The following is a 27971-nucleotide window of genomic DNA, read 5'->3' on the forward strand; positions in this document are numbered from 1 at the left end:
TCTTTCCCATTCTTCCCTCACATTTCCAAATACAGGGGAGCCTCAACCCACAGCCACAACCACTTCAGGCCCACAGGGAGTACTGCCAGACTACTGCCAATGTTTCCTTAAGGCCCAAGGGCACTTTAATCAGCTTCTATTGAATTCTGCCTGACCTGGGATTCAACCTGCAGGACAGTGGGCTCCTCTCTGGCCAAGGGCAGGTTCAGAAATGCTATCCAAGAGTCAAGTCCTGGAACCAGGGACCTCAAGAGTCTGCTTAGTGTGTTAACCCCTGTGATCTCTCTGGTATGTGAAGCCAGCAAGACTTGGAGACTCACCCAAGGCTCTCAGTGTAGTATCTGGATATCAATATTATTGTTTATTGTTGATTAATGAGACATACCAGTCTGATGATTGATTTTTAATTTTTACCTAAGCGATTTATGCACAAATTGTAAAAATAAGATTACATAAAAAACCTCATATTGAAAATGAGTTTTTCTCTGCTTGTTATTACTGCTTTCTGGAGGCAAGCATTTACAACTCTTTTTAGCTATTTCTTCTGTTTACCTCCATATTTCTAATACTTTTAAGTACAGATTGATCCTGTGATCCTGCTAGTTTTTATTCCTGAAATACTTCATTTTATTCAACTTCACTTTATTGCACTTTACATATTTTGGTGTTTTATGTTTTTTTCAAATTGAAAGTTTGTGGCAATCCTGCATCAAACAAGTCTATTGATATCAGTTTTTCAAAAATATGTGCTCACTTTATGTCTCTGTGTCACATTTTGCTAATTCTCACAATATTTCAGACGTCTTCATTGTTATTGTATCTGTGATAGTGACCTGTGGTTAGTGATCTTTGATGTTACTATTGTAATTGATTTGACTTGCCACTATCCATGCCCATATAATACGTGGAATTTAATCAATAAAATTGTGTGTGTTCTGAATGCTCCGCCAACCAGCTATTGTTACATCTCTCTCCTTGGGCCTTCCTATGTCCTGAGACAGAACAACATAAAAATTAAGACAATTAATAACCTTGCAATGACCTCTAGGTGTTTGAGTGAAAGAAAGAGTCACACATCTCTCATTTTAAATCAAATTTAAGAAATGATTAAGTTTAGTGAGGAAGGCATATCAAGAGCCAGGGTAAGTCAAAACTAAGCATGTTGCATTCAATAGTTAACCAAGTTGTGAATGCAAAAAGAAAGTACTTGAAGATAATTAAGAGTCCTACTTCAGTGAACACACAAATAATAACAAAGTGAAACACACTTATTGCTAATATGGAGAAAACTTCAGTAGCCTGGTTAGAAGATCAAAGCAGTCACAATGTTCCCTTAGGCCAAGTCTAATCTAGAGTAAGGTCCTACCTCTCTGTCATTCTATGATAACTAAGAGAGGTGGGAAAGCTGCAAAAGAAAAAATGCTGTAGAATTTAGTTCATGGGGTTTAAAAAAAGGAGCTGGTTTCATTACCTAAGTGCAAAGTGAAGAAGCAAGTGCTGATGTAGAAGGTGCAGCAAATGATCCAGGAAATCTAGCTAAGATGAGAGTGGCTACATTAGTCAAAATCAACTTTTCCTAATCCATTAAATCCAATAGAAATTTAACACATAATGTAATATGCTGTTTGACAATCACTGCTTGCAAATATTGGAATGTCTTTATTTCTTCATTAATATTTAAATGTATTCTAAATTTACTTGACCAAAATAATTATACATTAAGAAAGTCTGTGAAATATATAATTTTATGTGAATAACAGATATTATTGTAGCATGCATCCAGGCTAGACTTCAGGCCTCAGTATTACAGTTCAAACTGCACATTTGTTTGTTTAATAAAAAATAGACATTAGGCATTTCTCTTTACTTAGGATATTAATCTACCTCCTTCTTTTTAACCTCTACCTGTATTCTACTCATTTGTTTTATTAAGAATTACAATTACTTAAACAAGTATTTTTTCTTTTATTACACAATAACCATGCCTCTTACTTTAAACTTGTATGGATCTTATAGTCTAGCCTTAACCACAAATACATAGCTATAACATAACAATGAGTACTCTCATTTTTTCTACATATAGTTTGTTTTATTATAAATTCATAGGCTTATTAATACTTTCACCATAAAAGATGTGGAAATTCTCAGTGAAAGGACCAGGAACTCCTCAAAAATAACATCTTACTGAATCAATGCAATGCTGTTTGGAAACACAGAAGCAGAAGTGGCTTTTTTTTCTCCCCTTAATAATGTGTTTCACTATCTGCCCCAGCAGAAGGGACAACATCTTTATTGTTATTTAAGGATTCTAAGTTTGCTTCATCCATGACACTTCCATTTTCTGATGCATTGATATCTTTCTCTTGAAATTTTTTCTTCATGGCATAAATTAATATAATATATAAAACAAGTGATGAGACTCTTAACACTGAAGATAAGCCCAAGTAGACCTTTCTGTGGAAACAGACAAAATAGAACAATAAATCATTTTAAATTGTGTATAATAACTTACAACATTTCCTTCAGTATCCGGATCCTAAAGAAAAAAATAAAATTAGAGATAAAATATTAAGACAATAATTCTAATAATTATTTGTATTAGGGCATAATGATAGATATTTTATTACTGTAATAGGGTTATGAAGCCATAGAAACTATGCTCCAGTTGCCTCTGGCCTTCTTCATAGCAGGAGAAAAATATACAACCCAAGCCCTCTTAAGCTGTCCCACCCTACCTACAGCTGGGAGGAGAAACTGAGAAGTATGTTTGAAATTTATAATCCATATAAATTATTCTACTACAAAGACACATGCACACGTATGTTTATTGCGGCACTATTCACAATAGCAAAGACTTGGAATCAACCCAAATGTCCATCTGTGACAGACTGGATTAAGAAAATGTGGCACATACACACCATGGAATACTATGCAGCCATAAAAAAGGATGAGTTTGAGTCCTTTGTAGGGACATGGATGCAGCTGGAAACCATCATTCTTAGCAAACTATCACAAGAAGAGAAAACCAAACACCGCATGTTCTCACTCATAGGTGGGAACTGAACAATGAGATCACTCGGACTCGGGAAGGGGAACATCACACACTGGGGCCTATCATGGGGAGGGGGGAGGAGGGAGGGATTGCATTGGGGAGTTATTCATGATATAAATGATGAATTGATGGGTGCTGATGAGTTGATGGGTGCAGCACACCAACATGGCATAAGTATACATATGTAACAAACCTGCACGTTATGCACATGTACCCTAGAACTTAAAGTATAAAAAAAAAAAAAAAAAGAGATAGGCAATCTAAAAAAAAAAAAAAAAAAAGACTTTTACAGTTTCTTAACAAAAAAAAAAAAAAAATAATAATAATCCAGAGGTTACTGGATTATAACTAAAATAATTAAACCTAAATATAGGCCTGTAGAATGCTATCCCTTCTCCAGCACCTCACGCCCTATTAATAAAGGCTTATCAAAGCAGTTCCTTTTACCCAATGCATTATGCTTAACTGTAATGAAAAAAATTGCCAGTCATACCAAAAGTGAAAAAAAACTTAGATTGAAAAGAGTAAGTAAGTAAGCTTAAAACCAGATCTAGATATGTCAGGGATGTGGAAATTTTCAAAATGGAATTTAAAACAACTATGATTAATATGTTAAGGGTTTTAATCAATAAAGTAGGCAGCATTCAAGAACAGATGGGCAATGTAAGTATAAAAATAAAAATCTTAAGACTCCAAGAAAAATGCTAAAAATAAAAAATTTTGTAGCAGAAATAAAGAATGCCTTTGATGGGTTTGTTGTTAGGTAGAACACAGCTGACGAAGACGCTCTAATTTGAAGATATATCCATGAAAACCTCCAAAACTGAAAAGCAAAGAGAAACAAGACTAAAAAGTAAGCCAATGGATATTATATAAAAATTTTGAGACAATTATATAAGTGGGTGTATGGAAAGGTTAGAAGGAAAACAAAGAGAAAAGGAGCAAAATAAATATCTTTAAAAAATAATTACTGGCCAGGTGCAGTGGCTCACACCTGTAATCCCTGCACTTTGGGAGGATGAGGCGGGAGGATCACTAGGTCAGGAGTTAGAGACCAGCGTGACCAACATGGTGAAACCCGTCTATACTGAAAATACAAGAACTAGCCAGGTGTGGTGGTGGGTGCCTGTTATCCCACCTACTCAGGAGGCTGAGGCAGGAGAATCACTTGAACTCGGGAGGCAGGGGTTGCAGTGAGCCAGATCATGCCATTGCACTCCAGCCTCGGCATCAGAGTGAGACTCCATCTCAAAAAAAAAAAGAAAATATTACTAAGAATTTCTCTTAAATTCATGTCAGACACTAATCACAGATTCGGGAACCTTAGAAAATGCTAAGAATTTATCCTTTGAGTTACAAACAATTCAACTACACTTCCTAAGTTATTTTAAAATATACAAATAAGTTATTATGGATCAAAAAAACTACATGTAGGTGTGTTATTTTCAAATTACAGAAAGTCAGAGATAAAGTACCTTTATCCTGAAACTAACCAGAAAGAAAAACAAATTTTATCTGTAGGGGAGAAAATATGTCAGGCTTCGCTTCAGAAACCACGCAAGCAAGAAGAGAGTGGAGTGAAATATTTAAAGTCTTAAGAGAAAAAAATCACCAACTTAAAATTCTGTACTCTGTGAAATTCTTTTAAAAGTAAAGTAGAAATAAAGACATTCTCAGACAAACAACAATTGAAGAAATGCTTTTCCAGCACATCTTCCTTGTAAGAAATGTTAAGAGAAGCTTTTTAGAGAGACTCATATAGGTCAGAAACTTGACATACACAAAGAAAGCTAAAATAAAAGTTTATAATTATACACTCATATAAAATCAGAGTCATATAGAATATTTAGTTGACCACAACAGAAGAAAAAAGAATAGAAGACAAAAATAGGTCAAAGAACAAGTATAACTAATAGAAAATAGTAAAATTATGATCAACATTAGTCTAACAACATCAGTCACTTTTAATGTCAATGATCTAAATCCACCAATTAAAAGACTGAGTTTGTTAAAGGATTGAAAAGAAGAAACAAACTATATGTAGTCTCTGAGAAATCTACTTTAAAGACGTATAGATTAAAAGTAATTAGATGCAGGAAGATATATCATGCTACCACTGATAAAAATAAAAATAGTCAAGTTCTTTTCAAGATGGCTGACCAGGGACATCAAATTACAATTCTCCTCAGAAAGAAGATCAAGGTTACTGGTGAATAAGGAAGTTCCAAATGAAAAACTGAGGAAAGGCCGGGCGCGGTGGCTCAAGCCTGTAATCCCAGCACTTTGGGAGGCCGAGACGGGCGGATCACGAGGTCAGGGGATCGAGACCATCCTGGCTAACACGGTGCCCCGTCTCTACTAAAAATACAAAAACTAGCCGGGCGAGATGGCGGGCGCCTGTAGTACCAGCTACTCGGGAGGCTGAGGCAGGAGAATGGCGTAAATCCGGGAGGCGGAGCTTGCAGTGAGCTGAGATCCGGCCACTGCACTCCAGTCCGGGCAACAGAGCGAGACTCCGCCTCAAAAAAAAAAAAAAAAAAAAAAAAAAGAAAAACTGAGGAAAGAGAGCCCGGAACTGTTAAAGTGCCCATAAGAAGAAGCTGTGGTGCAGTAAAGAAAAGCAGTAAAAGTCTGGCAATAATCAACCCCCAGAGAACCCTGTGAAAACATAGCTAAAAGTGCTTCTCTGCTCCCCTCACATGTCTGATAATCTGCTGACCACCAAATTGTTGGGAATTTCCTCTGCCCTCTTGACCCAGGGTAATGCTATTGGTAGCAATTTGGGAACTCCCCAGGGACAGACAACTGGGTGGCCAGCCTGCACAGGTACAGCTGCACCACCTTCCTATCTAAAGGAAGGAGGTGCCACACTGTTTGTGCATCTGTGGTATGCCACTGCCTTGCCTGAGGATTCTCCATCTTTGAGTCACCACACCACCAAATTCCTGGCAAACATATCCAACAAACTTCTCTGACTTTGGCAGGCACAGGGGTCAGTGGACTTTGGGGAAACAGCAGGACCTCTGGAGATCTAACTCTCAGTGTGTTCTTCCCCTAAGAGAGTGGGGACTGTAGCCCACTATAGCTTTCCTCGGGACAAAGAGAACATGGGTACAGCAACAATTACTAAAGGAGGCAGTATCAACACTCAGGAATGGATCTGGGTAGACGGTGATTTCCCACCCTCTCCACCGTACACTGTTGTGGATACAGCAGTGGTTCTTCCTGCTGAGGACTGGCATGTATGCACTCAGATAAAGCATCTTTTATGTTTTTTGCAAGAGTTGCAGCCCAGATAAAAGTGAACCTGTCCTGCTTGGGCTTACATGAAGGGCGGGGTCCAGCTACCCCTCCCTACACATAACAGTAGTATCCTGGTAATGGAGGACAAACCGGTCATGGAGATGCCTGCTCTGGACTTGGGAAAGAGGCTCCACCCTGAATCCATTTTTATGATAGTCACTAGAGGGGCATGCCTGCAGCTGCACTATGGCCAGAAAACAGAGGACAAGGATTTTGTGGACTGAAGGTCATGAGCCCTGTAACAGGGGCATGAGAGTGAGGCAGATTATGTTTCTGCCAGCTGAGAATGAGACACTGGTGGACCTCCCCGGCCCATTTCCACCAAATTTTACATATCCATACATGATTTCTTTATATCACATCCCATCAGGGCCAGGGAAAGTGCTTCAATTCAGTTTCGGTCTAACTGAGGACAAATTGGCTCTCACTCTTAAGTATCATCTACTGGATTGCAGCCTGAACTATCCACCAAATTAAAAACGTGCCACCAGAATAGCTTAGAGCTAGCCCCTAAGATAAAATTCCTGAGACCTCCATACCCTCACGCCATAAGAGACAGTGTGTCAGATCATACATTCAATACATCATAACAACAAGTAACATCTAAGAAAACCACTGCACAGAATCTATCCACAACCAAGGGAACCCTACTAAGCCTTGGCCTTATGAAACCCAGAAATGAGGCCAAACCATCCTGCACAACATACACCACAGTCATATCCTCAAGGGAAGAAATAATAAAAAATTTAAAATGTCCTATTCAAACAACAGAAAATTCAAAATAACAAGTGCCAGCTTTCTCAAATGAGAAGAAATCAGCACAAGAACTCTGGCAGGACAAATAGCCAGAATATCTTGACAACTCCAGAGGGTGACACTAGCTCTCTAGCAATGGACATTAATCATATGGAAAAGTTTGAAATGACAGACAAAGAATTCAAAATATAAATTGCAAGAAAACTTAATAAGATCCAAGAGAAAGTTGAAAACCAATAAGTAAAACCAGAAAAACAATTTAGGATATGAAAGGCGAGATAGATATATTAAGAAAAAACCCAATAGAACTTCTGGAATTAAAAAAGTTACCAAAAGAATTCCGAAATACAGTTGGAAACTTTGACAATAAATTAGACTGTCCGGAGCTGTGAGGTTTGGAAATTGCTGCAGCCTCTGTTGCTTAAACTCCACATTGTAAAGACAAGATGGCGCACTTCCTGGTTCTTCATCATCAACCCTTCCCGCGGGCGCGAACTTTTCCCGCCCGCCAGTAGATTACCTCCTGTGTCCGGATATGACTAAGTCTACCGAGCATGCGTCCGGTGACGTCTCTCATTATTCCCCTCCCCTCCTGCTCTGAGCCCTTCCTCTTACCTGGCAGCATATATAAGGCATTACACCGCCGCCATTAAATGAGACTTGATCAGAATACTGTCTTGTCTCCATTTCTTGTGTCTCTTGTCTCTCACAATTCCCACCCCCTCCTTCAAGGTCTGTGTTAATGATCCCGCTGGACGGGACATTAGACTAAACATAAAAAATAATTAAAGGTATTTGTGATAGTTAATAATGAGTGTCAACTTGATTGGATTGAAGGATGCAAAGTATTGATCCTGGATGTGTCTGTGAGGGTGTTGCCAAAGGAGATTAACAATTGAGTCAGTGGACTGGGAAAGGCAGAACTACCATTAATCTGAGTGGGCACCATCTAATTAGCTGCCAGCATGGCCAGCATATAAAGCAGGCAGAAAAACATGAAAAGACTAGACTGGCTTAGCCTCCCAGCCTACATCTTTCTCCCATGCTGGGTGCTTCCTGCCCTCAAACATCAAACTCCAAGTTTTTCAGCTTGGGACTTGAATTGGCTTCCTTGCTCCTCAGCTTATGGATGGCCTATTGTAAAACCTTGTGATCATGTGAGTTAATACTCCTTAATATGCTTCCATGTAATATATATATATGATATATATGAGAGATATATATATGATTGTGTGAGTTAACACTCCTTAATATGCTCCTATATATACATAAAATCATATTATATATATTCTGTTAGTTCTCTATATGTAGATTACATATAATATGATATATATGATATATATAATCTAGATATATAAAATTATATATAAATCTATGTGTATCATATTTTATACATATATATATTCTATTAGTTCTATCCCTCTAGATAACCCTGACTAATACAATCTCGAAACTGGTCTTTCAAATTAACACAGTCATAAAAAAAAAAAAAGAAAACAGAAGATAAAAAAATGAGTGATGCCTTTGAGAAACATGGAGCTATTTAAAGAAACAAGATGTATGAATTATTAGCACTAATGAGAGAAAAGAAAAAGTAAGCAACTTAGAAAACACAGTTGTGGGAATAATTCAGAAATTAAAAAATAGTCTTGCTAGAGAGCTTCACATCCGTATACAAGAAATTCAGAGAACACCTATGAGATACTATACAAAACAACCATTCTAGAGGAATATAGTCATCAGATTGCCTATATTCAGCATGGAAGAACAAATCTTAAAGGCAGCTAGAGAAAAGGGCCAAATTATTTATGAAGGAAATACCATTAGACTAAAGGTGAACTTCCCAGCTGACACACTGAAGCTAGAAGAGATTGGGGGCTTATTGTTAGACCTACAAAATAATAATAATAATAATGACAGCCAAGAACCTCATAACCTCCCAAATGAAGATTTGTAAATAAAGTAGAAATAAAGTATTTCCAGACCAGTAAACGCTAAGGAAATATGTCACCACCAGATCAGTTTTAGAAAAAATGCTCAAAGCGATTCAAAACAGGAAAGAAAGACCGATACTTGCTACCATAAAAGCACACATAATTAGAAAGCCTACAGATCCTATTAAGTAACTACACAATGGCATCTACAAAGCAACTAACAACAGTATGAGAGGTACAAAGTCTCACGTATCAATATTAACTTTGAATGTAAATTGCCTAAATGCTTCATATAGGAGACATAGAGTAGCAAAGTGGATTTAAAATAAAAAAAGACAACCTTCTGCTGCCCTTAAGGAATCCATCTCATATGTAAGGACACCCATAGACTTAAAGTAAAAGGATGAAGAAAGATCTGTCTTTCAAATGGAAAGCAAAAACAAGCTGAAATTCCTCTCTTTGTATCAAATAAAACAGACCTTAAACAAACAACAGTTTCAATAAAACCCAAATGAATGCATTATATAATGATAAAGCATTTAATTCAACAAGATTTAACTAATCTAAATATATACACACTCAATACTGAAGCAATCATATTTATAAAATAAATACTACCAGACCTAAGCAAAGAGATAGAAAGTAATACAATGAGAAATAAGCTTCCACACAAGACTGACAGCACTAGGCAGGCACAACATCAAGGCCAAAAGCTAAAAAAAAATTTCGACTTGAACTAGACTCTTTACCAAGTGGATCTAATAGATTTCTAGATAATACTTCACCCCAAAATCAGAGAAAATGCATTTTTTATCTGTTTATAAAACATTCTCTAAAACTAACCACATTCTAAATCATAAGTCAAGTCACAATACATTTTTTAAAATATCAGAATTATAACAAACATCTTCATGAACCACAGTGGAATAAAAATAGAAATCAATATCAAGAGCAACTGTCAAAACTACACAATTACAAGAAACCTGTATAACTTGGCCCTGAATTACTTTTGGGTAAATAACAAAATTAGGGCAGAACACAATTTTTTTGTTTTAAACAAATGAAAATCGAGACAAAGTATATTAAAACCTGTAGGATATAGCTTAAACAGCGTAAAGTGGAACGCTTATTGCACTAAATGCTTATGAAATTATCCCTGCAAAATTATAACTGAGACAATGAAAGAGATCTGATCTAACCAACTCCATCTTGCTTCTATCCTCCAAGCTGTTCTTGTTCATTTCTGGGTGTAAGCCGAACTAATTCTGGGAGAAATTTAATTTACAGCTTCGAGTTTAAAACCAAGACAGTAACCATCCTTTCCCAAAACAAACCAGCTTCTTGCCTGGGAAACAGACTACCTTTGTAGGACTAACAAATTAGCCAAAAGATTAGAAATTACGATTTAGGAGTAATGCATCTGGAGGCTACAAGATTCTGACTCTACCCAAATTGTTCCTGAGGCTAATAGCACTATTGAAAACCTAAGATCAATACTTGATATATTTTGCAGATCCTGAAATTCACAGATGAGCTCACACCACCCAGACTGATAAACTGACTTATCTCAAGCTGTGGCCCCCTCCCAGGAAGTGATTCAGGACAGTATCAACACCCTATGATTTCATCTCTGACCTGACCAATCAGAACTCTTGACTCACTGCCCCCCCGCCCCCGCCACCTACCCACCAAATTATCTTTAAAAACTCCAGTCCTCAAAATCTCAAAGAGAATGATTTGAGTAATAACAAAACTCTGGTGTCCTGCACAGCTGGCTCTGCATGAATTACTGTTTATTGCAATTCCTCTGTTTTGATTAGTAACGTCTTTCTTGATAAATAAGCTCTGTCTAGGCAGTGGGCGAGATGAACCCATTAGGTGGTTACACACTTGGGGTCTCATCTGGGATTGCTCTTGTGCCTACCTGCCCGTGGTTCAGTAGCCCTGCTCTGGTGATGGATCCAGAGGCCAACTCAAGCGACTGCCTAGTTCTCTTGGACTGTGGGCTGACTCTGGCACTGTCTCTACTGGCAGGGTGCTGCTGACCCAATGCGCATGAATTTAATTGCAATGGAGAAATAGTTCCTGGAAATAGTGTCTGTCTCTAAACTAATTTGGTGAGTATTCTAGGCACTGCCAACATCTCCTTCCTTCTCCCAATTGGTTTGGCTCATTTGGGGGTCATGATTTGGCTTCTTTAGGGGCCTTGGTTTGGCTCCTTTGGGGTCCTTGGTTTTTTTTTTTTTTTGAGGTCTCAGTTCAGCTCCTTTGGAGGTGTTGGTTAGCTCTAATTAGTAGAAACAGTCTTGGTTCAGGAGATTTCTCTTCAATCAAAAAGATTTCAGGGAGATTTCTTAGGTGGAGAATAGAAGGTTCATTTGGGAGGAATACTCGGAATTCTTGGTTAGAAATTTTGGTTTGGAAGGTCTTCTGTCTGTCTTGTTTTTGTTGTGTGTTTGTTTGTATATGTGGAGGAGACCTCTAAAGGAACTACTGATGGAAGTGTAGGCCATCTAACTCAGAAAACTCTCATTGTCTGGTCACATTCAGTGAGTCCTGAAGGAAGCTCAAAAGGCTTGACTTGGGGTGACTGTCCACTTCTTCATCTTGCCCAGAGAACTGAATTCCCAGTTGGAGGTTATCTCGCCAAACCTTGAGTGGATCAGAGATGACAGGGACCAATGAAGGAAAGTTTGAGCCTTGCCAGGTCAATACTGGGTGCTGAATGAGGTGACAAATGTCTGTTTTGTTATGTGTATTTTGCTAGGCAGGGGTGGAAAATGTTAATTTGATTCCTCACGAAGCCCATTGGGCAGCATCTTGCAAAAATGAGAAGCTTTTGCCTATGGTTTTACAAAACAGAAAAGGATAATTTTCTTTTATAAAGTGGCTTGGCCCCCAAAGCTACAGTGCGATGAGTAGGGTCATCAAAAGCCACTTCGTTCTTCTGGAAGTGCAGAGAAAGGGAACCCGGAAATGTGGCATGCTGGCAAAAGGGGTAAGAATTTCTTACCAGCCAAGCTTCTGGTCTCTGTCTCTGTCTTTCTCTCTCTCTCTCTCTCTCTCTCACTCTGTGTGTGTGTAGTCTGATTAATAGAAAAATGAATTTTTCAGACCAGTCTTAGGCTTTAGCAAATCTGGTGTACTTTGTCCTAAGAATTTGTCTTTTAGTGTTGTTCTGTAATGGAGAGGGGTATCATGGGAAAGAATAGGCCTTAGGATTCCTATAAGCCCACTTTTTAAGCCAGCCTTTCAGGCTGGTCAGTTACAAATTTTGCTGTGTGTTTCTGAAACCTATACTGGATGAGATTTCCCTCTCATCTTGTTTTTTTTTTTTTTTTTTTTTTTTTTCTTTTTTTTTTTTTTTTCCGGCGCTCTCGGACGAGGTTCCCGGGTCCCGCGCAGACGAGGAGGGGCCGAGGAAGTTCGCTCCGCTCGCTCTCCGACGAGGTTCCCGGGTCCCGCATAGACGAGGAGGGGCCCAGGAAGTTCGCACCGCGCGTTCTCGGACGAGGTTCCTGGGTCCCGCGTAGACGAGGAGGGGTCATCTTGTTTTATGTCCTTGGGAGCTTGACCTTGTAACCATGTGGCAGTACTTACTCTTGGTCTCTGCCATCTAGAGGACAGGAATTTTGTGGTTAATGTTAGCCCTAAAAATTATCTTGAACAGTTAAAAGCCTTTGCAAGCTTGAAATTGGTTGCACTAAAATCCTTCTAGGAAAGGTAATGAAGACTAACCAATGCTGTAGCTCAGAAACGAAGGGTTTGTCTTTTCACAATGGTGGCCTGGGACTCAATTCTTGGCCCAGGGAATGAGTGCTTATATTCTTGTGACTTTTGCCATTTGTTGATTCTCTCCTTCTCCATGACCAACTTCTGGCTTCCCTTCTTGAATTTTCGCTTCTCTGAGTTACCTTTGAAGATTCTAGATCTTGTAAAAACTGCTCACTACCTATTTGAAAATACCTCATACACTCATGGTTAAGTTACAACCTTAGTTCAGGCTTATTTATTTCACCTAGGAGATTACTATTTGCAAAGAAGTTCAAAAGCCAGAAATATTGGCTGTTTGGCCTTGCTCAAGTCAGATAACAAGAGATATAAAGGAATTCTTTTTTAAAGGATACTATGGCTAAAAGTTACCTTAACTAAAAATGGATATCCAAGTGCTCTCCCTCTCTCTTTTTCTCTCTCTCTCTCCACACACACACATATATACATATGTGTGTGTATATATATACACACATATATACGTATATGTGTATATATGTGTCTGTGTGTGTGTGTGTATATATGTGTGTGTGTATATATATATACACACAAGGCCTTTGTGCTTTTTCTCTTCTTGGATCTTGTTTTTTGAGAATAACTTTTTGTTTGTTTATTTTTTTCTCACTTAAGTGAATTATTTCCTCAGTCTGTCTTTTTGCTACTCTTGATACCCACATGAAAGTTACTAAGTTAATTTCTGACAGACTAGGACTCCTTGGGAAAAATGGGGGGTACCGTTTTGGGGAAAAAGCTCTGTTTTCCTCTTAGAACCCCAGGCATTGAAGGAGAATAGTACTCTCTCAAAATCAAGAGTTCTGCTCTGTTTTACATTATGTTACCTGTTGTTTTTGCCTTCCAACTGTGCCTGCTTATTAGGCCCTAGAAACTGCTTGCTTTCCTGGCCCTTTACCTCAAAGGGTTCCATGCTGAAGCCACTAATTCAATTAAGAAACTGGTTAATAAAATATTTTACAAGTACTGAATCTTTTTCTGTCTTTTTGTGTATTTATATGTGTTATGTGTGACATTTATATATAAAAGAGCTCTGATTAATTGGCTTAAAAACTAAGCACTTAAGTCAAATATTTTGTCAGAGAAATAGATACTTTAATGCCTTTTGGTTCACATGACTTTAGTAATCTTTGGGAAATAAAAACAGTTATAAAGGTTATTGGCAAAATAAAAATGTCTTCAAAATTTTGACATTTGATTGCTTTAGAACCATTAGATTCTAGGTAAGGCCTGAGGGACATGTTGAGTTAGCCATGCTACTTAGCTATTCTGGAAAGAGTCAGACCTTATTTGCACTTCTGTCTGGTGTCCTAGGCTCCATACCAAGGACATAATTGAAATTACTAATTATCAGGGTTTTCACCAAAAATAAAAGTTGCTGAGTTAATATTGAAACACGTAATTAAGATTACTGGAGTAATAGTTTTTCATGTAAAGTGTGTAAGGAAAGCAAACTGTGTTTTTGGTAAAAGATTATAAGAAGGCTTAGAAATGTTGTTTTTGCCTAGTTTAGAGGGCTAAAGGGATGTCTTAAGTTAGAATACAACTAAAAGTTTGAGCAACTTGTGAAAGGTTTGTGAAAAATTAATCTTGTAAAGGAAATTCTGTGTGTAAACTGTAGCTAAGTTAAAGGGGTATTATTCAGTTTTCCATAAATTGAACTTTGTAATAAAAGTATGACAGGGTTTTCTTAAAGCATTGTTCTGCTGTTTAACAAATAAAAATTGTAAAGGGATATAATAAGCTTATGAGAATGTTACCATATGCTCAAACTAACTAAGAGTTATATAACTTGGTTTATAGGGCTTTTTTTTTTTAAAGAATTGGGTTTAACATTAATAGTACACTATGCAAGGGTGAAATTTGACGTTCTCTTCTGAACAAAATTTTTGTGTAATATTAAAAGATAATGAAAGGATTTTGTTTGTCTCTTTGGGTACATGGTAGGAAAAAGGAAAGAGGGGAGAGGAAAGAAACAGAGTCAGGTGGACTTATGCTGTTTTTATTGGGTCTTGTTGTTTAGAAAGATAATTCTCTCCTATATCAATGAGTACAGGTTTTTGTCTTTTTAAAATTTTTTGAGTTACCACTTTGACTAAATAACCTGTGATACTATTTTGTGATACCCAATGTTTTAAATCTTTGATATTTGACAAACTTCCCAAAATTAAATTATGAGTTATGAGTATGTCTTTTTCTGACCTAATTAATTTTTTAGATATTAGGTTTACTAAAGTCTAAAAATGGCATATTTGTTTTCTTTAGTACAAAAATTATACAGGAAGCACTGCCAAATATTAAATGGTGTTTGGCTTTCTTTGGACTCTATTTGTATAAATAAGTTATTGGTATATGTTCCAAAATAATGAGAAACTCCTAAAATTCTGATATGACTTAGTGTTATTCATAATTAAAATTGTTATGTAAAATTGTTGTATGTCACAAAATTAGCAAAATTCCTAGTGAATTGTAGTTTTAATTGTGGCTTTCTTGGTTTTGTTTTGTTTTTTGAGATGGAGTCTTGCTCTGTTGCCCAGGCTGGAGTGCAGTGGTACAATCTCGGCTCACTGCAACCTCTGCCTCCTGGGTTCACATCATTCTCTTGCCTCAGTCTCCTGAGTAGCTGGGACTATATATGCTCACCGCTACGCCAGGCTAATTTTTTGTATTCTTTAGTAGAGAAGGGGTTTCACTGTGTTAGCCAGGATGGTCTAGATCTCCTGACCTCGTAATCCACCTGCCTCGGCCTCCTAAAGTGCTGGGATTACAGGTGTGAGCCACCACGCCTGGCCAATAGTGGCTTTCTTAAGATTTTTTTTTATTCACAGATAATTGTTTTGTTTTGATCCTTTCCAAAAGGCAGTTTAGAATCAGATAGAGGACTCTGACAGGTACTCTTGAATGCAGGCCCCTGATAACTTTAGAAATTGTGCTATTGGAATAAAAGAAAAAAAACACAAACTTCTAGGTCTCTCGCAGAGAGCTGATATGTTAAACATTGCTAATTCATTTGTTTTTCAGAGTCAATAAACCTTTTTATTTTGAGTATTTACAACTTTAAGCAATTGAGTAAAGTATGCTCATGGAAGTAAACTTTGGAGCATATTGCTTTCCCTCTAACTAATTTCTCCAGAATTTAAAAACTATTTGTGAGTATTCTCAACTTATGGTAGTATACTTATTTGCATAAGTGCAATAAGAATATGTTTTTTCTTATAACAGGACCTAACTGGATAAACTGGTTATTTTACCAAGGCTTTACCTGGAATGGAATGCTTTCTTTGAGGAACAGAAGTTGACTTACAGATCCAATAAAATCCCTTGGGAAAAGCTGGCCTTATATCTTGTCTATGCATTCTCTGTACAGTGTTCCTGACCTGTGATAAGAATGCCCCTTTCTTCTTGGCACATTTTATCTAGGGACCTTGAGAGGAGGAAAAATTACCCAACTCTTACAGGTATGTGATGGCACAAAATCACAGGTCGGGAACACTGTACAGAAAACCTGTGGAACATCAAGGCTTTAAAAATTAGAATATAATATTCCTTATAGGATAAAGTTTCAACATAGACTATTTTATAAAAGAACCTATATGACAAATAATTATTCCTTTTGCTACTAACTCTGGGAAGAACTTCACTTACATTATAGAGATTGAAAAAAGAAACAATAAAATCCCTTTTCTAAAACAAGCCCCCTTCTTACCTGGGGACTAGACTGTCTTTGCAGATCTAACAAATTAGCCAGAATACTAGAAATTATGATTTAGAAGCCATGTAGTTGAAGGCTGCAAGATTCTGACCCTACCCAAATTGCTCCTGAAGATAACATCACTATTGTAAAACCTAAGATCAGTACTTGAGACATTTTGTAGACAATGAACTTGACAGATCAGCTTGCACCACCCAGATAGATAAACTAGCTCATCTGGTCCCATGGCCTCCACTGAGAAACTGGCTTAGCACAAAAAAACAGCATGGACTTTCCATGATTTCACTTCTGACCTGACCAATCAGAACTCCTGAATCACTGGCCCTCTGTCCACCAAATTATCCTTAAAAATTTCAGTCCTCAAATTTTCAGAGACTGATTTGAGTAATAATAAAACTGGTCTTCTGTGTAGTCAGCTCTGCATAAATTACTCTTTCTTTATTGCAATTCTTCTGTCTTGCTATATCAGTTCTGTTTAGGCAGTGAGCAAGGTGAACTCACTGGGCAGTTACACTTAAATAAAAGAACAGACTGATCTCATATTAACCACATAACAACATACTGAAAGGAATTTGAAAAACAAGAACAAATCAATCCGAAAGCTAGCAGAAGACAATAAATAAAAAATATCAAAGCAGAATAAAATGAAACTGAGACAAATAAACACATACAAAGGATTAATGAAACAAAAACTTGGTTCTTTGAAAAAATAAACACAATTGATAGACCACTAGCTTGATTAACCAAGAAAAAAAAAGCTTTAAATAAGCACAATCAGAAATGACAAAGGTATCATTATAATTGACACCACAGAAATAAAAGATTCTCAGAGAACACCATGAACATCTCTGCACACACAAACTAGAAACTAGAAAACCTAGAGGAAATGAATAGGTTCCTGGAAACACACAATCTTCCAAGATTGAACCACAAAGAAATTGCTATACTGAACAGACCAAAGACAAGTTACAAAATTAAATCAGTAATAAAATAGGTAACAACAAAAAAAGCCCAGGAGAAGACAAATTAACAGCTGAATTTTTTTAGATGTACAAAATGGAGCTGGTATTAATCTTATGAAAACGATTCCAATCAAGGGAGACAGACTGTTTTCAAACTCATTCTACAAAACGAGTATCATTCTGATACCAAAATTTGGCAAGGACATACACACAAAAGAAAACTAAAGACCAATATCTCTTACGAACATAAACACAAAAGTCTTCAGCATAATACTATAAAACCAAATGCAGCAGTAAATAAAAATGATAACATCACAATAAAGTATATTTTATTCTTTGGATGCCAGAATGGTTCAATATATGCAAATCAATAAATATTATATGCCATATAAACAGAATTAAACACAAAAACCATGTGAATGTCTTTATAGACAGAGAAAATGTATTTGATAAAATTTAACATTGCTTCATGATAAAAAGCCTCAACAAACTAGACACTGAAGAAACATACCTCAAAATAATGAGCCATCTATGAGAAAACTACAGCCAACATAATATTGGAAAGGGAAATACAAATGGTTTGACTCTGTGTCCCCACTCTAATCTCACATTGAATTGTAATTCACAGTGTTAGACATGGGGCCTGGTGGAAGTGATTCAATCATTAGGGGGCAGTTCTAAGGGTGGTTCCTAATGGTTTAGTACCATCCCCCTAATGATGTCTCCTGGTAAAGTTCTCACAAGATATGGTTGTTTGAAAGTATGTAACACCTCCTCCTTTGCTCTCTCTTGCTGTCTACTGCCAACCATGTGAAGATGTGCCTGCTTCTTCTTCCACCTTCTTCCATGATTGTAAGCTTCCTGAGTCCTCCTAGCTATGCTTACTGTAGAGCCTGCAGAACTGTGAGCCAATTAAATCTCTTTTCTTATCAATTACCGAGTCTCAGGTAGTTCTTTATAGCTATTCAAGAATAGATTGATACAGAAATGTTGAAAGCATTTCCCCTAAGAACTGGACCAAGACAAGGATGTCCACTTTCACTGCTCTTATATTCTACCCAGAGAAATCCTGCAAGAAAAAGAAATAAAATGCATCCAAAGAGGGTATTAAATTATATGTATTCACTGAAGACGTAATCTCATACCTAGAAAACCCTAAAGATTCCACCTAAAGACTCCTAGGTCTGATAAATGACTTCAGTAAAGTTACAGAATATAAAATAAATGTATGAACTTTAGTAACATTTCTATACACCAATAATATTTAACCTGAGAACCAGATCAAGAACTCAATCTCATGTACAATAGTCACACAAAAAATAAAATATCTAGGAATACATTTAACCAAGGAGGTGAAAGATATCTGCAAGGAGAAACACAAAACACGGATGAAATAAATCATAGATGACACAAACAGATGAAAAACCATTTCATGCTCATAGCTTGAAAAATCAATAGCATTAAAATGACCATATTGGCCAAAGCAATCTACAGGTTCAGTGCAATTTCTATTAAATTGCTAGTGCCATTTATTTTAAAGAATTAAAATAATTCTAAAATTCATATGGAAACACACAAAAAGAGCCTAAACCTAAGCCATTCTAAACCTAAAGAATAAAGCAGGCCAGGCGTGGTGGCTCAAGCCTGTAATCCCAGCACTTTGGGAGGCCGAGGTGGATGGATCATGAGGTCAGGAGATCGAGACCATCCTGGCTAACCTGGTGAAACTCCGTCTCTACTAAAAAAATACAAAAAACTAGCCGGGCGAGGTGGCGGGCGCCTGTAGTCCCAGCTACTCGGGAGGCTGAGGCAGGAGAATGGCGTGAACCCGGGAGAAGGAGCTTGCAGTGAGCTGAGATCCTGCCACTGCACTCCAGCCTGGGCGACACAGCGAGACTCCGTCTCCAAAAAAAAAAAAAAAAAAAAGAATAAAGCAGTGGCATCACTGCTTAACTTCAAATTATATTACAAGGCTATCATGACTAAAAGGGCATGGTACTGATATAAATATACACATAAGGATCAATGGAACAGAGTAGAGAACCCAAAATAAAGCCACAAACCTATAACCAACTTATCTGTGACAAAGTTGAAAAAAATAAACAATGGGAAAATGACAATCTGTTCAATAATTGGTGCTAAGAAACCTGGCTAGCCATACACAGAAGAATAAATGTAAACAGTTCCCTTTCACTATATACCAAAATTAACTGAACATGAATAAAAGGTATAAATGCAAGACCTGAAACTATGAAAATTCTAGAAGAAAATCTAAAAAAAAAAAATACTCTTCTGGACATTTGTTTAGGCTTAAAAGCAAACACAACAAAAACAAAAATAGACAAGAGACTTCATTATACTAAAGAGCTTCTGTGCAGCAAAAGAAACAATCAGCAGAGTAAATAGGCAACCTAGAGAATGGGAGAAAATATTTGCAAACCATGCATCCAACAAAAAACTAACACCCAGAATCTATAAGGACCTTACATAAATCAGCAAGAAAAAAATGAATGACTCGAAAATTAGGCAAAGGACATGAACAGACATTTTTCAAAAGAAGACATATAAGTGACCACAAACATAAGAAAATGCTCAGCATCACTAATAAAAAAATGCACATAAAAACCATAATGAGTTATCATTTCATACTCGTCAAAATAATTATTAAAAAGTCAAAAATATTGATGTTGATGAGGATGCAGCAAAAGGCTATGCTTATATGTTGTTTGTGGGAATGTACACTAGTACAGTCATTATAACAAACAGTATGGAGATTTCTCAAAGAACTAAAAGTGGAACTACCATTTGACCCAACAATCCCAATACTGGGCTTTTACCCAAAGGAAAACACCAAAAAGACACCTACACTTGTATGTTTATTGAAGCACTTTTCAGAAAAGTAGCCACGGAATCAACCCGGGTGTCTATCGATAACAGATTGAATAAAGAAAATGTTGTACATGTAAATCATGGAATACTATGCAGCCATAAGAAGGAATGAAATAATGTTCTTTGCAGCAACCTCGATCTAGCTGGAGGCTATTACCTTAGTGGATTAATGCAAAAACAGAAGATCAAATACCACATATTCTCTCTTACAAGTAGAAGCTAAACAATGGTTACACATGCATATATCAATGGAAATATGAAACACTCGGGCTTCCAAAAGAGGGGAGTGAGAGAGGGAAGCAAAGGTTGAAAAGCAGTCTATTGGGTACTATGTTCACTATTTGAGTGATGGGTTCACTGTAACCCAATCGCCAACATTATACAATATACTCATGTAACAAATCTGCACATGTACCCCCTGAAACTATAATTTAAAAAAGAAATGGAAAGAATTATATTAACTGTAAATATAGCAGATCAAAGCAAGGGAGTTATCGGGGATTTAAAAACTGCTCCACATAATAATAAAGGAGTCAATTCTCTTATTATCTTTTAAAAAGACGTAACAGTCATGAACCTGTAGGTACCTAAACTTAGTGTCAAAATACATAAGAAAAAATGATAAAAATGCAAGGAGAAATAAAGTAAGTCCACACATAATGATCTCAATAGGTTCTTGGAAACCAAATTTAAGTGAAATGATGTAATGTATAATGAAACCAATTTTACCATAGGCTAATTTATATAAGAGTTAGTTACTATTATATATACTATGTTGTTTCACTTAATGTCAGTTTCTAAGAATATATTGATGATGATGAGTGAGGACTTACTGAAGATTAATGCACTATTACAGAAATAAACATCCTTTATCAGAAATGAACATATTTAGCAGGCAAAAATCATTAAGGACATAGTTGAACACAATAAAACCATCAATCAATGGTATATAATGGCCATCTGTAGAATACTTTATTCAACAACAACAGAATACATGTTTTTCTGAAGCTCATATGGAATATTCATCAAGATAAACCACATTTTGTGCTACAAAACATATCTGAACAAATTTCAAAGAATAGAAATCATACAACATCTACCACGGAATTAAATTAGAGGTCAACAACAGGGAGATACCTGGAAAATCTCAAAATATTTGAAGATTGAAAAATAGATTTTAAATAAAACATGGGTCAAAAAATTCAAAAATATTTTGAATTAAATGGAAATGAAAATATAACATAATTTGTGGAATGCAGCAAAAACACTACTTAGAGAAAAATTTATAGTATTAATGTATATATTAGAAATGAAGAGAGCTCTGAGATTAATCATCTAAGGTTTTACCTTGGTAAACTAGAAAAGAAGAGCAAACTAAATACAAAGTACGCAGAAGAAGAGAATGCAAATTAGAGCAGGAGTCAATGCAATTGTCAACAGGACATTTATAGAGAAAAATCAACAAAACCAAAAGCTGTTCCTTTGAAAAGAACAAAAAAATTGATGAGCCTCTTGATAGGCTAAGATTTTTAAAAGTTGACAAAAATCACTGATGCTTGAAATGAAATGCTGAACATTGCTGCAGATTATACAGATATTAAAAGGATAAAAAAAGGAGTACTATGAACAACACTAGGCCCACAATTTTAATAATCTGTGTCCTTGAAAGACACAATCTATTCAAAATCACACAAGAGGAAATAGACAATCTGAACAGGTCTATGTGTATTAAGGAAATGAATCAATATCTAATAACCTTCTAAAACAGAAAGCATCAAATTAAGATAGGTTCATTGGTGAATTCTATCAAACACTTAAGCATGAAATTATACCAAATCATTACAATCTTCTTCAGATGACAGCAGCAGCAGAAGTACTTCCTATTTCATTCTGTGAGGTTAGCATTATCCTATTACCAAAATCAGATAAAGACATTACAAGAAAAGAATACTACAGAGGGCCAGGCATGGTGGCTCCCACCTGTAATCCCAGCACTTTGAGAGACCGAGGCGGGTGGATCACCTGAGGTCAGGAGTTCGAGAACAGCTTGACCAACATGGAGAAACCCCATCTCTACTAAAAGTACAAAATTAGCCAGGCGTGGTGGTGCATGCCTGTAATCCCAGCTACTTGGGAGGCTGAGGCAGGAGAATCACTTAAACTTGGGAGGCGGAGGTTGTGTTGAGCCAAGATTGTACCATTGCCTTCTAACCTGGGCAACAAGAGCAAAACTCTGTCTCAGAAAAAAAAAAAAAAAAAAGAATACTACAGAAAAACTTCTCTCATGAACATAGATGTGAAAATTTTAAAAAAATATCAGATTGACTCCAACAATGTATAAATATAGTATACATCATGACTAAGTGGGATTTCCCTCAGGTTTCCAAGACTGGTTCAACATTCAAAATCAGTTCTTACAATTCATTACATCAACAGGCTAAAGAAGAATAATAAAATGACACGATCACATCAATAGATCTAGAAAAATGCATTTGCAAAATCAAACACTCATTTATAATGAAAGCTCCCATTAAACTTGGAATAGAGGAGAACCTCCTCAAATTGATCAAAAATATCTACCAAAACCCTACATTTGACTTCATGCCTAATAGTGAGAAACTCAAAGTCTTCCCACTAAGGTCAGGAATAAGTCAAACACATCCCCTCTCACCACTGTTTTTCAACATGGTACTGGAAGTCAGAACTAATGTAATTTTAAAAAGGGAAAGAAAATGAAATGTATATAGATTGAAAAGGAAGAAATAAAACTGTCTTTGGTTGCAATATGACATAACTGTCTAGGTAGAAAGTTTAAAATAACAGACAAAAACACATCTGGAACTAATAAGCAATTATTGCAAGGTTTCAGGACACAGGATCTGGGGTAATATAACAAAATCAAACATTTTCATATATATCAGCAGAGAAACATGAAACTTGGAAGCCATCAAGATGTCCTTCAGTAGGTGAACATATAAAGAAACTATTATACACCTAGACAATGGAATATTATTTAACTATAAAAGGAAATGAGTTATCAAGCAATTAAAACACTTGGAGGAAAATTAAATGCATGTGATTAAGTTAAATAAGCTAGTCTAAAAATGCTATATACTGTATGATTCTGGAAAAGGCAAAACTATGAAAACAGTGAAAAGCACAGTGGTCTCCAGGGGTTTTAGAGGAGGAAGGAATGAATAGGCAGAGCAGGGGATTTTTAGGGCAGAGAAACTATTTTGCATAGTACTGTAATGGTGGATATATGTCATTATACATTTGTCCAAACCCATAGAAAGTACAATGTCAAGAGTGAAACCTAATGTACACTGTGAACTCTGGGAGATAAAGATGTGTTAATGTTGTTTCATCGTTTGTAACAAGTGTATCACCCTTTGTTGGGAGATATTGATAGTGGGACAGGCTATGCATGTGTGGGGCAGGTGGTATGTGGGAAATCTCTGTAATTCTCCTCAATTTTACTGTGATCCTAAAACTGCTCTAAAAATAAAAGTTTATTTAAAAAATTCATAAGATAACAATTTAACCTTTTATGTATTCATTGGTAAATGCACTGCTGTTTTTTTTTAATTCCACTTTACACAATTAAGCAATGAACACAAGTGACCAAAAGGAAAGTGATAAGGGCCATGAGTTAGCTACAATATGGTAAGTCCCAAAGAGGGTTGGTCATTTCCAGCTGGTTGGAATGGTGTGAACTTTAAGAAAGAAAAGGGTGTGTGAGCTAAGCATGGAGCATTTCCTGGCAGTTACAAGCCTGATACTTGACTTAGTTGGCTAAAATCAAGGTGTCGGAAGGGCTGTATTCCTTTCTGGGACCTCTAGGAAATAAGCTGTTTCTTTGCTTTTTCTCACTTCTAGAGGCCACCTACATTCCTTGGCTCTTGGCCTCTTTCTTCCATCTTCAAAGCAACAATAGAATGAGTCCTTCTCATATGACATCCTTCTGATCTCCTCTTTTTACTTTTTAGGATGTTTGTGGTTACTTTGGGCCCAACCAAATAATTTTCTTATCTTGAGTTCAGCTAATTTGCAAACTTATTCCATCTGCAACCTGAACATAGTGTAATTACAGATTCCAGGGATTAAGACAAGATGTTTAAAGAATCCACAGAGAAGTGAGGTTACCTTAAAGGAACAAGAAAACAGACAATAGCTAACTTATCAGGAGTAAAATGGAACTTAGAGGACAATAGAATAATATCTTCAATCTGACAAGAGAAAATAATTGTCAATTTAGAATTCCATATCTTGTATATTTCTTTTAAGTATACAGTTGAACTAAAGTTCTTTCCTGAGAAATTAAAATTGGCAATTTGCCACTAAAGAGCTCACTGAAAGACATTTTAAAAAATCTACTTTAATCAGAAGGAAAATGACCCTAGATGGAATCGGACATGCAAGAAGAAATCAGAGAAAATAAAATGATAAATACGTCGAGATGTACAAAGACTGACCCCTTAAATCTTAATGTCTTGGGATGAGCATATATTAAAGTACATAAGAATAACATATATATTATATGTCTATCTTATATATGCATATATATGCATATTAAATATATATAGCACACATATAACTATATAATGTTATCACAATGGTCTTTGCAGTATATTAAAAATTTGGATACTATAACAGTTATTCCACAAGAAGAATGCATTAATAAATCAATTAACATAAAAAATTTAAAAATTTCACTTTAGTTCTAACTAAATCTTTACTGCACAAAAAGGAACTAGTATGGCTTAAAAATAGTTTTAGGGTCTTTTTATACTCAAACCATTATAAAGCCATCTCAAAATGTTACATGAATACTTGAAGTTGTGGTCATTACTTTGGGGAAATTCTGAGGAGCATCTTGCCAGGTGTTCTGGAAATAAATAATGATTTCAATAAAAAATGAACACATTCTTAAAAAAAGTCATTAAGATAAATTTATGAAGTTTTCATTTGTAATTTCTTTTCATTTCTTTCTCCCATTTTATGAGAAATTTTCTATCATTAATATTTAAATAAATTTATGAGAATGCCTATGGGGTACAATTCTGGAAAAAGCTGGATCATTTTATCCACTGGGGATTTTAGATAGTGGATTTACACATTAAATGGAAGGAAGTCTTTTTGGTAAATCTGATGCTAGGTCTTTACTCCAGAGATGTATCCTGAACTAATAAACTTCCTCCACTTTCACATAAATGATAGCATGCTCCATACACATTCTTCATGGTTCTTTTTTTCCATATAAAAATATGTCTTGAAGAAGATTGCATATTAGTAAACAAATAATTTTTTCTTCTTTTTTCTTTTTTTTTTTTCTTTTTTTTTTCTTTTTTGAGACGGAGTCTTGCTCTGTCACCCAAGCTGGAGTGCACTGGCCAGTTCTCAGCTCATTGCAAGCTCCACCTCCCGGGTTCATGCCATTCTCCTGCCTCAGCTTCCCGAGTAGCTGGGACTACAGGCGCCCACCACCTCGCCCGGCTAGTTTTTTGTATTTTTTAGTAGAGACGGGGTTTCACCGTGTTAGCCAGGATGGTCTCGATCTCCTGACCTTGTGATCCGCCCGCCTCGGCCTCCCAAAGTGCTGGGATTACAGGCTTGAGCCACCGCGCCCGGCCTCTTCTTTTTTCAAGACATCAGACTATTCATTTTCCTGCAGGTAGAACTATTTATTTAATTACTCCCTTATCAAGAGATATTTAAGTTGCTTCCAATATTTTGCCGTCATAAACAATGTTGCCATACACATGTATGTAATCTTATATATGTGCCATTTTATCTATTTGGGAGTATAGCTATCTGTAGGATAAATTTCTAGAAGTTTGCTGCTGGCTCAAAGTTCTGTACTCTTGCCAATACAATGTCTACTTAACATTTTTGATTGTTGACAATCTGAGTGAGTTTTAATAGCAATCCTATCATTATCAATTAATTTGAGCATCTTTTCATATATTTAATAGCCATTAGTATTTTCTTTGGGAGCTATTTGATTTTTTTAATAGAACCTACTTTTTACAGAAATTTTAGATTTACAGAAAAACTGTACAGAAAGTAAGAAGTCCCGTATACTCCCCACCTCACACACACAGTTTCCCCTATCATTAATAGTTTGTATTATTTTGTATTAGTGTGGTAACTTTGTTACAATTGATGAACCAATATGAATACATTGTTAGTAAGTTCATATTTTAGATTAGAGTTTGCTTTTTATGTGGTTTGTCTGTTGTATGTGTATGGATCCACAGGTTTGACAAATACATAACATCATGTATCCAACATTATAAAATCATATAAAATCATTTCACCACCCTTAAAATCCCCTGTGCTCCACCTACTCATCCCTGTCTTCTCCCCACTGAGCTCCAAGCACCACTGATCTTTAACTGTCTTCATAGTTTGGCCTTTTACAAAAGGTCATATAGTTAGAATAATAAAGTCAGAAGCTTCTTTAATTTTTGTTAATTTTTTTTTTCTTTTTTGAGACAGAGTCTCACTCTGTCAGCCAGGCTAGAGAGGAGTGGCATGATCTTGGCTTACTGCAACCTCTGCCTCCTGGGTTCAAGGGATTCTTGTGCTTTAGCCTCCCAAGTAGTTGAAATTACAGATGTGCACCACCGTACCTGGCTAATTTTTGTATTTTTAGTGGAGACAGGGCTTTGCCATGTTGTACAAGCTGGTCTTGAAATCCTGGCCTCATGGATCCTCCCACCTCGGCCTCTCAAAGTGCCTGGATTACAGGCGTGGGTCACTGCACCAGGCTCAGAAGCTTCTTTAGACTGCCTTCTTTCACTTAGCTACACGCATTTAGTTTCTTTCTTGTCTTTTTCTAAGTTGACAGGTCACTTTTTTTTATTGTTGAATACTTTTCTATTGTATGAACATACCCCAATTTGACTATCCATTCACCTACTGAAAGACATCTTGTTTGCTTCCATTTTTTTCATATTCAAGTGCAGGTTTTTGTGGGGACATGTTTTCATCTAGCTTAGGTAAATACTTAGATGCATGATTACTTAACCATATCATAAGCCCATGTTTTCCTTTGTAAGAAATTCCAGACTGTCTTCCAGCATGGCTCTACTATGTTTTACATTTTCACCAGCAATGAAAGAAAAAATGGAAGGAAATTCCTGTTGTTTTGCATCTTTGCCAGCATTGGATGTTGTTTTTGCTGATTTTTAAGAGTTCCTTATATAGTGAGGATATTTGCTTGTGTCTGTGTTACAAGTTGCAAATTATTCTCCTAATTTATATTTTCACTTTGAAATTTGCTTTTAAAAGTTTAATGATGCAGATTTTATAAATATTTTGTCCTTTATTATAGTTTTGGGCATTTGGGTCATACTTAGTTTCTGTTTCATAGATAATTGAAAGAAATTATACTATGAGTTTTAATACATGTGGTTTCACATTTCAAAGTGTATAATTTGTGAATATACGAATTTGAAATTACTTTTTTTTAAAGAGGTAAACTATAATTATAGCATTTTGTTTTTCCAGATGCCCATGCAGTTATCTTCATGTCACTTATGGAATATCTCTCCCTGTGAATAGATTAATATAGA

At 36.2% G+C, this 27971-nt stretch overlaps 1 protein-coding gene across 1 annotated transcript in view; it reads right to left on the bottom strand.

The window, feature by feature from the left end:
- Positions 1–672: 672 nt before the first annotated feature.
- LOC117090412 (solute carrier organic anion transporter family member 1B1) overlaps positions 673–27971 on the bottom strand; it is a 114505-nt gene continuing 87206 nt past the window's right edge. Inside the window, exon 15 of the mRNA XM_033222709.1 lies at positions 673–2454. Coding sequence (XP_033078600.1) covers positions 2244–2454 — 211 coding nt within the window. The 3' untranslated portion in view covers positions 673–2243. The remainder of the gene's footprint in view (positions 2455–27971) is intronic.

This window comes from Trachypithecus francoisi, unplaced genomic scaffold, assembly GCF_009764315.1.
Source record: "Trachypithecus francoisi isolate TF-2019V2 unplaced genomic scaffold, Tfra_2.0 Lachesis_group11, whole genome shotgun sequence".
Classification (NCBI taxonomy): domain Eukaryota; kingdom Metazoa; phylum Chordata; class Mammalia; order Primates; family Cercopithecidae; genus Trachypithecus; species Trachypithecus francoisi.